The sequence below is a fragment of the Zea mays genome, chromosome 5, assembly GCF_902167145.1.
Source record: "Zea mays cultivar B73 chromosome 5, Zm-B73-REFERENCE-NAM-5.0, whole genome shotgun sequence".
NCBI lineage: Eukaryota > Viridiplantae > Streptophyta > Magnoliopsida > Poales > Poaceae > Zea > Zea mays.
The window spans coordinates 47278797-47292689 of record NC_050100.1 but is presented as its reverse complement, the minus strand read 5'-3'; the positions used below and the strand labels follow the sequence as shown (position 1 = coordinate 47292689).

Below are 13893 nucleotides of genomic sequence, written 5' to 3'. Positions count from 1 at the left end.
ATCCTATTTTTTCTATAATTTCTTACTCTTTCGTATCATCATTAGTGGCATAAAAGGATAATAAAATTATATGTCATAATCCTTTCTTTGTAACTAGTAATGATATGAAAATATAAAAAATTACATCTAAGTAACATAGAAAGGATTAAAATATTTATGATGGTAAATAAGGTATTAGATAAAATTACAATGGCACAAAAGGAACTGTCCTGAGGGATTATCCAAAGAACATATGCTTAGAGGATTATCTCAGGAACAGGAAATCATTTCGAGAAACGCGGCACCAACCAACCTTATAGTAGTCAAAAGATTCCAATAAACACTTTTGAGTTACATAAATACATATCAGGGATACGGCTGTCACAACATTACACACAAGGGAAATACTATCAATGAAGAATGGTGTGGTCTCTCAAGTTAAGCATGTACGTACCATTTATTGAAACCTCAGTTTGGGTCACTAGTGCCTCTATTCCTACCTCTTCTTATCTCTCCTTTCTTTTCCCCAACACAACCCATTCTAAAGCCTACATAGTTCACGTCTAAATACGCAATGCATGCATGATCGCATAGAAAGGTCCTCAGGAAGATGACACGAGAAGTCGAGAACTATGTTTCCTACTACATTGTGTACACTGTCAGTGATCTCAGCAGACCGGCATAATCCTGTCGGGCCCAATGCATGCAGTATCGCGTATTATGATTAATCCTCGAGCACGGGAACTATTGCAGATGACAGCTCAATATGCGACATACGAACTGCCCCAATCAGCCTTTCTGGGAGCTCGTCGTATGTATTAGCCTGCCAACAATATTAAGGTCAACACTTAAGCGGGTTATCCAATATTTTATGGCTTTTTTTGGCACAAACAGGTGATTCTGAGTAAATGAGGCTTACCTGGACAAGGAAAGCCATATCGACAACTAGTGTCGTTATGACACCGCACACAAGCCCCAAGACTCCATTCGCCACTGTAGACGAGCCAATATCCACATCTATCTGCACGTGTACATTACCATAGTGCAACATAAAATGTGCAAGTCAGTCCATGACTCCCAATACTATTTCTTAGCCAAAAGGGAGACAAACATAAGCTGCAGAAGGTTTCTTGCAGTCTTACTTCTAAATAATTTGAGCCACGTATATAGGTAATGTCAACAGCTTTTCCTAATAGACAAGGAGTGCTGCCAACACTTTGTCGAACAATCCATGAGCCCTGAAATGCAAAGATGAATTGCATCAGACAAAAGGATTTGATTGAATTCACCAGCAAAGATTCATCTTATCCTTTCTTTTGCCTTCTTCACTTTTCACATGGACTTCACAGGATTTCTTTATTCAAAGGTGAATTAAATCAGACAAAAGGATTTGATTGAATTCACCAGCAAAGATTCATCTTCTCCTTTCTTTTGCCTTTCTTAACTTTTCACATGGACCTCAAAAGATTTCTAAAGAAAGGTGGGGATAGAGAGAACTTCACCTTAGGAACTGATGGTATCAACTTGAACCTACTATTCCGAAATTCGTCATCACCATCCACAAAGCGTTGCAATAAGGAGTTTGGTATCAGTTTCTTCGTAACAAAGTAGAAAACCATACTGTAGTTTGTAGTGCCAGGAACCTGCAAAAGCAATCATGCTTGCATTATGTGTTGCTGGTTCACAAGTCACAACAGTGGACAATGATAGTATTGTTACAAGATACATCTATCAAGAGCAACAACTAGAAATGAGTAGCGTAATTAGAGAGTCATCCTTTTAACACTAGTGTACATTACTGTGCATACAAGAGATTGCAATAAAACTATCTATATAAAGGAAAATAAGGAGCAAACAGTGATATGGCTTTGACTCATTTTGAATAGGAATGTCCATGGAAATACTTACTTGTAGATTTATAGCCAATGCAAAGAGCCCCTTCTCAGCCGCTACCTGGAACCCAAGTATAATATTATCAAATGGGGAAAAAGTAAGGACTTAGCAGGAACTGAGCTTCACCACATCAAACACATTCATGGTTAAACACAAAAGGTAAAAAAATGCTAAGCAAGGATTCTTAAATATATACACAGAAAAGCTAAATCTGATAAGGAAGAACAAAACATGGCTCTTGGTGCAACTCATGATGCTACACTAACTCCACATACAAGTGCAACCCTGGCTCTCAGCAACTATGGCTATATCCAAGCATCGTTTTATGTGCCTATCAACATGGACTTCCACAAGCACTAATAAGAACAGATCAGACCCAAAATTAGAGGGTTTGCTTCTCCGTGTTAAAAAAAACTTAGAAGAGGGTGTTATTCATTTCCATTCTTCCTTGTATTAGACACTAGCTAATGATATCAGGATTCAAACATGAACTCACTTGAACTGCACAGCCTTTTCTTCTAGCAACATGATCCATTCGCTTTGCATCTTTAAACCAGTCAACAGCGACAAGCTCCATAAGAGGCTTTCCTGCAGGAATCTATCAAGAAAAAATACCATAAACAATAAGCCCTATAATACAGATAAAATGATTCTGCAGCAGTATTAACAAGATAATAATAAATGTCTAGTGATGATGAAGATCAAAACCTTGCTTTTATCATATACAAAATTCTTGCTTCGAACTCTGAAATTATTTCCATCAGACATTCTCCAGCAGTCACGACTGCTATCACGGTCATCCCGACGTAAATTCCCAGAAAACCCAGATAAATCAATCAGATCTGAATCCTCTTCATTGCGCCCTAGATAGAATTCAGAGTGAACTAGAATATGTGAACCAGACACTTTGTACAGATATTATCAAGGAAAATAGAATATGTACACATATATACCTGACTTCCTAACATCTGCAGCATCCTCAAGATTTGATGGCTGCATAGAAAACATAATCTTGTTTAAAAAATGACAAACGCTTTGCTGGAAAACTAAAAGCAATTCACCAACCTCTGGTTCAGATTCAGGTATCAGAAATTCGTCATCTTCATCAGACTCCTCCTCAAGAACTGTGGAATGTCTGCTTGGATCCATCTGAATGCCGGTTTGTGTAGTACTCTCTTGTGCTTTTCTGCCTTTCTTGGAAGAAACAGATTGAGTCATGTTGACCATAACAGGAATCCTAGGAAGCACTTGACTCTCATCACTTTGTGAAAACCATTCCCTGAGCCCTGTCAGGGGGGGAAGGCACAGTGACTAACAGAGAACATATATCATATTCAGTTTTGTAGTGTTCGAGGAAAAAATATTCAACTTCCTAAATTGAGGGGGGGGGGGGCATGCTGCAGCCTATGTCAAGCAAAATGAAATGGGTACTCATAGGATGCATGGCGAGTACATGATGGCAATGAATCTAACGATACGCCAATTCTGTTGCAGGATTATGCATCACCTACTTAGTGATATTGCATAATATTCCCTCTGTTCCAAATTATAGTGGCCTTTCTAGATACATAGTTTTTTACTTTTTACTATGTGTCTAGATAGAGTATATCTAGGTGCATAGCAAAAGGCTAGATACCTAGACAAGCCAAAATGTCATAATGACCTATAATTTGGGAGAGGGAGTATATGTAATATGCTTGAACAGGCATCCACATGAAAACAGCAACTGTTCCTAATTGTTTGAGGATAAAATAACAGAGGATACTGTAGACCAAGGTGTCCCCCCTCCCAACCCCCTGCAATTCCTTTTGTGGTTATACATTCCTACCCTTAACCCCGCTGATTACACATTACTGGGGACCCCCTTGATTCATGCTGTAAGGTCCATCACTGTGAAGGTGGTAACTGGTAATAGGCTTGAAAGTTGTAGTATCCTGCTGAAAGTGGGTCTCTATACTGCATGAAGTACTGGGCAAGGAAAAATCTCCAAACATCATGATCAACAGAAAACATACAATAAACAGTAGTATTTGTCACAATGGCAACCATTTCAAACACCCAGGAAAGGTACCTCATCTAACATGTAATGGCTCAGCTATGAGCCACCTAACATGACCAAACATAAAAGTGTATGGACACTGGTCAAGACAGCAGCCTCACACAAAAAGGTGCCGTCTCAGTTGAGAAGTTACTCCAAATCCTAGTCGGATTAGATAAACAAATGTTTTCTGAGTACTATGTACAACACAGAAAATTAATAAAGATACCATGTAAATTTTATTCAAAAGCTTATTTGTACCAGCAACACTGTTCAGCATATGAAGTAGGCAATGCTGCTGAAATGAAGGTACATAACCAACCCCCCAGCCCTTCAAATCTATCTGCATAAGATGCTGCACTTGTGTTCGGATTCTTCCATTACGGGATTTCAGGGGAGAAATGTTGAAGCCACCACCTACAAAATGCAAGTCAAAGAGAAGAAAACAAATTACGAAAAGGAATCCTGACTGCCATACATTATTTTTGAACAGACCTGGTTGCTAACTCGGCAACTCGCTATAAATAAACACAAGTTGCAAATGATTGTGTCGTAGTGAATTCATCAGAACAATTTCCTTACTCTCAATATGTGCCCTTACAAATCCTGGTTGTGGACCACAGTTTTGGTGCTCTCTGGATTGAAACAACACAACTGCAAATAAAATTACTGAATATAATCAAATATAAGTCATATAAAATAAATGACTATGGCCCTGTCTGAATGCAAAGTATTTCTGGAGCACTGGATAAATAATATGGTTTGCAAAATACCTTTTCCCCCCTAAAACACAGTTCTGTATGTCTTTGGCTTATAAAATCACAGTTTCATAATACCAAAGTTTTGTATGTATTTGGCTTATAAAATCACAGTTTCATGATACCACAGTTTTCTAAAAGTACTCATCCAAACAGGCCCACGTGTTCATGTATACATGTAGATTGCAAGGAACATGGCTATGTGTAAACCTAAGGGGTTGTTTGCATCTCAAGTTTTACAAAAACTAAATTCCTTAAGACTTGTTTTAGTTTGCCATCTGTGAAACATTGTTTCAAGTATATTCAAAGTTCCATGTTTTAGCAAATCTGACTCACAAGATCAGGGCCGAGCTGAGAAAATTTGAGGCCCTGAACGAAATTTTAAAATTAGACCTACCTTTAGATAGAAAAATACAACTATATTAATGCATATCTTATAGTAATATCGTACAATGCAATAGAATAATTAACAAACATATCTATTGAACTCTTCATTTAAACAACATTATTCTTTTAGTGTTTCTTTAAATGAACTCTTCAAGTATATGGTCATATTCAATCTTCTCTAAAAGCACTTTCAAGTGCAATTGTGGCCAAATCAGTAAGTCTTTGTTGTGTCATTATACAACGTAAACAAGACTTCAATAACTTTAATTTTTTAAAAAAAACACTGAAACCATCCGCACGGGCCCCTATACATACACATATACTACATTAGAAAAAAATTGGGGGCCCTCCAAAATGGAGGCCCTGTACCGTCGCGCAGCTAGCACACCCATCCTCTCGGGCCTGACAAGATGATGTTTATCAAACCAGTGTATGCTGTGATTGCACGGGTACCAGAGCATAGTTGGATCCTAAGACGTGATAGCAATGGGAAGAGAGGAAGACCGAAGTTGACATGGGAAGAGGCAGTAAAAAAGAGGATGAAATATATCCAAAGTTTTAGCCTTAAATAGGAGTGCATCGAAAACAGTTATCCATGTGCCTGAAACCCTGAACCTTGACTTGTGGATTTTATTGGGTTTTTAACTCCTACCCCAACTTGCTTGGGAGTTGGGACTAAAAGGCTTTGTTGTTGTTGCTGTTGTTGTTGAGTGATCGCTGCGATTGTTTCACTATCGAAGAATTTCGTATTTTCATTGATTCATGTAACTAAATATCCTTTGACGATAACAGTAAATTTGCAAGATGGCGGATTTTGTGTCATTCTTATCAGAGCCTACAATGAAAAAGTTCAAGTACTACCGATCCAAAGTTCCAAATACACTAATGAATAAAAAGTAATAATATATGCCTATTAAAATTCAACTTTCTAAAACTCCTCACAAATTCTGTTTTATGAAAATAAATTTCTAATCTTGAGATTTAAACAACCCAAAGTACCAGAGTACCAACCATAGCTTCCATCATCATTGCGCCGCCAATAGCGCACATAACAAAGATCACGAGGCCAAACAAACCTGGCAATGTATTCAACAAATCCATGACAGGCTTTAAAAAATAATTAAATAACCCTGAATTAATGGAGATTGTGATAAAACTTTAATCATGAAATACAAGAGTCAGTATTTAATCCATGTTCCTATTAAATATAGTACAACAACATAACACCAACCAATTAAAAAGCCAACAAGTATATAGCATTAATGTAACACATGTGGCATCATGTCATTATTTGACCAAAAAAAACAATGTGACATGATTTTGCAATGATTCCACACTTCATGTGGAATACAGAAGGTCACAGAAGAATATATCCAGCAAAAAGTAAAACATACATTGGGAACCAATCCAGCTGCAGCCTATGGTATAGTATTGCAGTGTGGCCATCAACCTCCTCTACCAGACTACCATACTGAAAGCTGCAGTCCCACCTTACAGAACAAAAAAGAAAATAATATGGATAAGTTTAAGGAAAAGAATAATGCACAATTGTAGAGCAAATTTATCAAAACTCAAAAGTGAAAAGAAAGAATTACTCAAAACGTGAAGTATCCATGCTCATAACAAGCTGAAATATAGCTTCACAGGAGGCTTCAACCACACCAACAGCCTTCATTGCTCTGCTACAACTTCTTGCCTATGAATAGCAAACAAGCATCAGGCAACATGAGAATGTGGCTTCGATTTAAACTACTTGTACATAGCTATACACATCAACAGCTTACAAGGTAATCAACATCTTGGAGCTCCTCAAAAATGCGGAGGCCTGAAGAAATAAACACCACATCAGAAGAGCAGCCCAGTTACATAGCAGAAAAACAAAGTTGTGAGCAAAACAGAAGTTCTTGCCATTCTGGCATCTGACAAGGCGCCAGTGTCCTCTAGAGAAAACTTGGTCAGGGCTTCCTTGATTTGATATTCCCAAATCATTTTCACGGGTCCAATCATATAATGATTCGGGAGGGCCTACAAAAGGCAGCAGTAGAACAATTATTTGTTAAGCTTTGAAAGCAAATATATAGCTAGCTTACTTTCTTGTATGTGCATGTGGAAGCGAACAGGCAAGCCATGTTAGATGGCATGTTACAGACCATTCCCGATTGTTGTTCTCCTTAGCAATGATCGCTGATTTTCCTCTTCATCTTCCTCTTCATGACTGTACCTACCATTAGAGAATATGGGCACATATTATTTTGGTAGAAGTCCATAATTCTGCATATTACCATGCAACAGACAAAAATAAAATTACACTCAAACACTAGTAGAGTTTGAGGTTTGTCGAGTATACACAAACTTGAGTTAAAATGCATTCAACAGACTAGAGACAATTTTCCTTCTTTTTTTTTGAACAAACGCAGGAGAGCTGCGTCACGTGTCATTATATTAAGAAGAAAAAAAACATAGGAGAGACAAGACTTGTCAACCCGTAATACAAAAGCCCCTAGGCCGAGACCCCCCTGAGGCCCTGACATTAACACAACGCGCCACGCACACAGAGCAACAACCCGACCAAAACGACCACCAGCAGGCAAACTGCTAGGGTCCCCTAGGGAGCTGGCGCAGGAGGAGGTCCTGCAGAGCTGATGCACCAGCCAAGCACCAAACGCTGACCTCCTCAATCACAGCACTCTGAACTCGCTGGGTGCAGGGCACAACCCCCTCAAACACACAAGCATTACGGTGCTTCCAAATCTCCCAAGCGACCAATTTTCTAGATGAGTTGAGGCACACACTTACTCAGTGTTACTTATTTAAGACCATAAAAGGTTTAATGTTTATATCACAAAGTAGCATCTCAGAAGAATATCATCTAAACAAGAACAATCATCCTGTCAATGTGATGTTTTCAGAAATACTAGCTGTTTAGAGCCCAAATAAGAAAGATGAGAGATGTGACCAAAGCATTGCCAAACTGGTACAAGTAATGTGTTAGCAGAGAAGGGTATCAAAAAATGCTTTAGCTGCTGATGGTGAAGGGTTCAGCATAGAAACAAACGCAACTGTTATGGTTGCTAGATCGAGGGATTAGAGAGGGGTATCGATGGACAGGAACGTCGGCCGGGGGCCTCTGCCCATGGCCGAGCAGAAGAAGGGTTTCTCCCTTCTAATAATTGCCTACTTTATTTCTCACTCATTGATTACATAAATAGGCCAGCTGGCTGCCCCTATGTAGTTAGAGATCCTTATCTCCTTAAAACTCTCCTAAAAACTCTCAACAACTACTAACTGATGACCTTCCTAGATAATCTCAACTAATCTCCTAAATAATCTCAACTAATCTTCTAATCTTATCTCTAACTATCCTTATCTAATCCCCCCCGGAGGGCCCATGGCTGCTGCTGCCGCAGCCCCTCCATGGGCCTCCTTAGGCCCTGACAGCAACATTAAAGTGCAATATGGTAGAACCGTAAAAGTGAAAATAGAAGCATAACTGGCAACAGAGCCATGAAAGTCAGCTACTTACTGACTTTCGTGGTCAGATGAAGAAGATTTCCTTCCATTTTCTAAGCTAGCCTCTTGCTGCGATGTGCTAAAGGCCTTGTTCCCATCACTCAACGCTACTCCTTGTCGCTGCACCATTCAAAAAGAAACAAGTGTAAACCATACGAAAAATTGCTATTACTTAGATTCATAATCAGGGGTGTGAATTGCTGTCCCTAAGGGTCTCCAACCAGGGACGGAGCCAGAAAAAAAAATTAGGAGGGACTGAACTAAATTGCTACAGTATATTAACCCCTTCCATGTTATACCGTGTACACTTTAAATTTTAGGGGAGGCTCTAGTGGGGCTCAATGAACTCGACAGCGGTAGGGGGGGGGGGGGGGGGGGGGGGGGGCTCGAGACGCACCGCTGGCTCCGTCCATGTCTGCAACGACCCTTTTTACTTCAATTATGAGTACTAGCTTTCAAAAATGTGACCAGATTTTGTAGTAGTGACTAAAGAGGGTCGGTCAAGACCCTTAGGAGGCATCCATTTGCATCCCTATTCATAATCACTTTCATGTTCTAGTGGTACTTTGCGATATGATTAACAGAATTGGCACAGCTTAGGGTCTCCACATGTCGAACCTGATCGATTACCATCTCAATTTTCTCCTTCCAAATTAGAGCTTCCTGTATGTTGAATGCCGCCATCTGATACATGCCACAAATAGGAATTGAGCAAAATGAGTGATATTTAACTGAAGCCGTAGGATGAAAATCCAATGACCTTTATCATAACATTTAGCGCAAAAGAGATGAGATGGGAAAAAAACTTAGCAGCGATACAAAGCAGTTTGAAATCCAGTAATCTACTGTTGAATGCACTAAACAAAGTGAAGTTGCTCCGAATGAATACATCATTGATTTACCGTGATGCGGTTGTGCTTCTCCCTTTTGTTATAGACGCATAAGACATAAAGCATCTGCAGCAGGAGAAGTAATGCCCGAACGAAATCATCGTCCCAGACTCCCAGTCATCGCAGAATTATGATAACAAAAAGGAAGAAGAACACCAAAAAGAGATGAGAGAGAGGAAAACAGTTGTACATGTCCATGGTGCATCTTGAGCCCCCTGTCCTCGACCCTGCAGTTGCCATCGATGTGAAGGGACTTGATGGGGAGCTTTCCCCCGACCTTGTCGGCCTTGTGCTGCGGCTTGCGCTTGTAGTAGGACAGCATCCGTGGCTCCAGCACGAAGTAGCGGGTGTGGACGAAGGACCTACCGATCTTGCGCCGACCGTAACGGATCATCCACCCCTCGTATACCACCGACGAGGAAGAGGACGACGACATCACCCCCCTCCCTCAGATCCCTCCCTCTCCTCAGTAGCAAAAACACAGCACCAGACGACGACCGATTCGATCCACCAAACGCAGCTACAGCAGCTGCTGCTTAGCTCCTCTCCTCTCCTGGATTCTTCTCGGGAATAGTGGACTCCTAGTCGTCTGCTCCGTCGGCCTCGGTGAGATCGAAATCGAAGAATGGGTGCAGAAGAGAGGCCATGGACGCAACGCAACCAACAATGCATAGTGCAAACCATCGTTGCTGCTGGGCCGGCTTCTTTAGTCAGTCACAAGGCCCGAATATCCTCCACGCTTGCGATTCCCTGTCTAATGGGCTATTTTTTCTTTAAAAAAGGGATAGGCTAAACTTAGGGGGTGTTTGAATGCACTAATAGTTCAACTATTAGCTATTTTTGGTAAATTAGTTAATAGTTAGGTAGTTATTTATTAGCTAGCTAATTCCACTAACAAATTTTAGCCAACTAACTATTAGTTGTAGTGCATTCAAACACCCCCTTAGAGAGATACATACTTAGTAGGTGTTTGAATGCACTAAGGGCATGTTTGGTTTGTTACCTCAATTGTCACATTTTGCCTAACTTTTCTACCTAAGGTTAGTTATTCAATTCAAACGACTAACCTTAGGCAAAGTGTGGCATATTTAGGCACAAACCAAACATGCCCTAAAACTAATAGTTAGTTGGCTAAAAATTATTAGTGGAATTAGCTAGCTAACAAATAACTACCTAACTATTAACTAATTTACTAAAAATAGCTAATAGTTGAACTATTAGCTAGGGGTGTTTGGATGTCTCAACTAATTTTAGTGACTAACTATTAGTTTTAGTGCATTCAAACACCCCCTTATACGAGCTAAGGACTAAGGAAATATAGAGGTTATTATTATTATTATTATTATTATATGAATTTACTTATATGGGCTAAGCTATCTAGTTTCGTAAAGCCGGATTTCTAAATATCGGTGTGATAATAGTAAGGTCATATACCTTGTGAATCCCACACATTTAGGCTTAGTTTGGCAGTAAGAAAAAATTAGCCCACCAAATATTGCCCGTCGTTGAACACTAATGGAGTGTTTAGTTTTAGAAATAATGTAGTCCATCATTATTAGGGATTTTCTCAAATGCTATGAGTTAAGAACAAGACAATATAAAAATGTTCAATATTAATGTCCTTCGTCCTTCGAAGCATTATTTTTCCAAGAATATAATGATCTTCGGACGAAGGTTACGAAAGACATACCTTCATCATCTCGACATATACATATATATATATATATGATTATTAACAACGAATGAAACATGTAAAGCATAAGAAACAATATGAACAATAACATCATCATATATATATATATATATATATATATATATATATATATATATATATATATATATATTTCTCAGTATATAATCGTAAATCAATATAAGAACAATATTGAATTATATTTAGTACCTTCGGCTTGACAGAAAGTAAAGGTACAAGCGTGACGCAAAAAGCAAATGACCAGTCCGCCTGAACAGTACGGGAGTACTGTTCATTTATTTATAGGCACGGGACGCAGCCCTTATGAAATTACATTCGTACCACTTACATTTGCTAATGATTCTAAAGTAATTCATTGAGGTTTAAGTAGTCTTTTCCCTTTTAAGTCGGTTCTCTTTCCAGCTGCCATGCCGAAGCCCCCTTCCGTGTAGCTTCAGCGCTGCGTCAACCTTCGTCACAATCAAGCTCCATATCATGTCTGCTTTCATCATGAATCCGAAGATACCTGTCCATAAACCATACTTGGAAGACATTGTTAAATTATGTTTTTGAGGACCTTCGAAGGACGAAGGCCCCCAACAGTAGCCCCTCGCAGTATTAATCTGTTAACAAATTCAGACTGCGACATGGACGAAGGCCTTAAGCCGAAGGTCCGAAAAAACACCTTCCCTTTGCTAGAATAGCAACAGTCAATGACAAATGGGACCCTCCAAATTGGAGCGCACTAGGTGTATAAATAAGAACTCACCCCGAGCACACTTGGTACGCTACTTGCCGCCTCATTGTTTGCTCAATTTTTTAGCCCTTGCTTACCAGCACTTGCTTAGCTTCTTAGACTTCCTAAGCTTCGGTTTTAAGGACACATTTTCACCATTTTCGAAGAAAAGATGTCTCAAGACAAAAAAGTTGCTGCTGAGACGAAGCTGAGCGAAGAGGTGAAGCTCCTTGAGGAGAAGACTGCTGGATTTGTAGAGTCAATAGCGAAAACAAATACAGAGAAGATTACAAAAGAGATACTTGAAGGCTTGTTTGAAGATACCGATGATAGCGACAGTTATGATGTAGAGAGTGGAGGCAAAGACTCTAAAGATCGGCCCTAGCGGCCAAGTCATGCAGTCTTCGGGAAATCGACTATCAAGCAGAGTCATCTTGACCATATGAGAGGAAGGTACTTTCGAGATATGTCTATTGTTAGGGCTGACGTAGACAGGGTCGTTCCTGCTCCTGAAGAAAATGAAGTTGTGATCTACCGAAGCTTCTTCAAAGCTGGACTTCGGTTCCCGTTAAGCAGATTTGTTGTTGAAGTTTTAAAGATATACCAATTTTTTCTTCACCAGATCACTCCCGAGGCAATTGTTAGAATGGGGATCTTCGTCTAGGCTGTGAGAAGTCAAGGTCTAGAGCCAAGTGCAAGGTGTTTTTGCAGTATGCACGAACTTTCGTATGATACGAAGCCCTGGGATAAAGAACAGTATCATAAAAATTTTGGTTGCTATAGCTTCGTTGCTCGCTCTGGCTCAAGCTACCCAGTGCCAACGTTTCAGAAAAGGTGGCCCGGGGCCTAGATGGAAGAATGGTTTTACGTGAAAAATGATTTGAAGTCGAGAGAAGATATTAAAGAAATCATTATGCGACCCATCTGGTCCCACTTCGGTCTCCGAAAGCTGAAGGTAGAAATTGATGAGGCAGCCGAAGCATGCCGAAGGGCCTTCAGCACAGTTTGCTCTTTTATTGGGACAAGAGACTTAGTTGAAGAACATGTAGCCTACAGGATATGACCACTGATAGACAGTTGGGAAATTCCAAAAGAAAGAATCACTAACCCTAGCGAAGGTGGTTTGGTTCGATTGAAATACACCTTCAGGTTTGGAGACCAGTTTGTCGAACCAGATGATGAATGGCTGAAGTGTGTTGAAAGTACTAGCGATGAGCTACTTGAAACATATTCCAAGTCCGAAGATAATGCATTATCTGCGGCCTTCGGGGGCCGAAAAAAGAAAAGATTGAATAGAGTTTTTGATGCTATTGGATTTGTGTACCCTGATTACCGCTACCCGCCACGGGGACAGAAAAGAAAAGGTACAACCTCTGGAAAAGTTGCTACTTCGGCTGCTCCAAGCGAGCCTGCGCCGAAGAGGAAAAGGTTGAAGGTTCTTACTTATCGGCCACGCTACATTGAGCCGGTCGCGGTGCCTGATTTTGGCGGGGAAACTTCTTCAGCTGCTGCTCCAAAGGAGCCTACTCCTCTTACACAGAAGGCTGAAGAACCGGCTACCATACCGAAGGCGCCCTTAGTCGAGATAACTGAACCAAAGGCTGATAGAGATAAAGCCGAAGAACCAAAAACTGAAGAAGCAAAAAGGTTAGAGATTTTAAGTCCTTCGACGGAAATAACGGTGCCGACGGCACAAAAAGGTCTTGCGGCAACTCCGAAGAGGAAAAGGATGGTAAATGTATTAGATGTGCTAGAAACAGTGACGGCTTTAAGGTCTACTCCTCCAGGGAAAATCGTCGAGGCTTCGAAATTGCAAATCGAAGCTGAAACAAGACCAGTCGAAGCTGCCGCAAGCCAGGCCAGTGCCGAAGCTGAGCCTTCAAAGCCCGCTAATGAACAACCTTCGGAATTCGAAGAGAAAGCAGCAGAGGAAGAGGCTAAAGAACAAAGTTTGCCTGAGAAAACTCCCACATCTGGTCCCGAAGCTTTAAAAGAAAATATTGAATATATCA

At 40.2% G+C, this 13893-nt stretch overlaps 1 protein-coding gene across 2 annotated transcripts; it reads right to left on the bottom strand.

Annotated features, from left to right (window-relative positions):
- Nucleotides 1-266: 266 nt before the first annotated feature.
- On the bottom strand, nucleotides 267-10129 carry LOC100274173 (uncharacterized). 2 transcript variants are annotated; one of them, XM_020553178.3, is made up of 21 exons: nucleotides 9646-10129; nucleotides 9468-9521; nucleotides 9184-9249; nucleotides 8579-8685; nucleotides 7206-7276; nucleotides 6964-7080; nucleotides 6840-6880; nucleotides 6651-6751; nucleotides 6450-6545; nucleotides 6067-6131; nucleotides 4493-4564; nucleotides 4172-4327; nucleotides 2938-3158; nucleotides 2826-2865; nucleotides 2581-2735; nucleotides 2369-2470; nucleotides 1888-1932; nucleotides 1482-1622; nucleotides 1122-1217; nucleotides 899-1000; nucleotides 267-802 (listed from the first exon to the last, which is right to left on the bottom strand). In XM_020553178.3, exons 1-21 carry the CDS (start codon nucleotides 9889-9891, stop codon nucleotides 704-706), a joined length of 2193 nt encoding a protein of 730 aa, XP_020408767.1. In that variant the 5' UTR covers nucleotides 9892-10129; the 3' UTR covers nucleotides 267-703. The 2 variants fall into 2 exon arrangements, with proteins under 2 accessions (XP_020408767.1, NP_001347485.1); NM_001360556.1 differs by lacking the exon at nucleotides 9468-9521 and having other exon boundaries at nucleotides 420-802; nucleotides 9646-10066.
- Nucleotides 10130-13893: the final 3764 nt, after the last annotated feature.

Bases quoted from the DNA above. Each gene is read 5' to 3' on its own strand.
- LOC100274173 (XM_020553178.3), bottom strand. From the start codon at position 9,891: ATGTCGTCGTCCTCTTCCTCGTCGGTGGTATACGAGGGGTGGATGATC. The intron at 2,736-2,825 runs GTATATATGTGT...AATTCTATCTAG, and splicing joins TGCAGATGTTAGGAAGTCAG to GGCGCAATGAAGAGGATTCA. The intron at 1,001-1,121 runs GTAAGACTGCAA...GTACACGTGCAG, and splicing joins GTGGCTCAAATTATTTAGAA to ATAGATGTGGATATTGGCTC.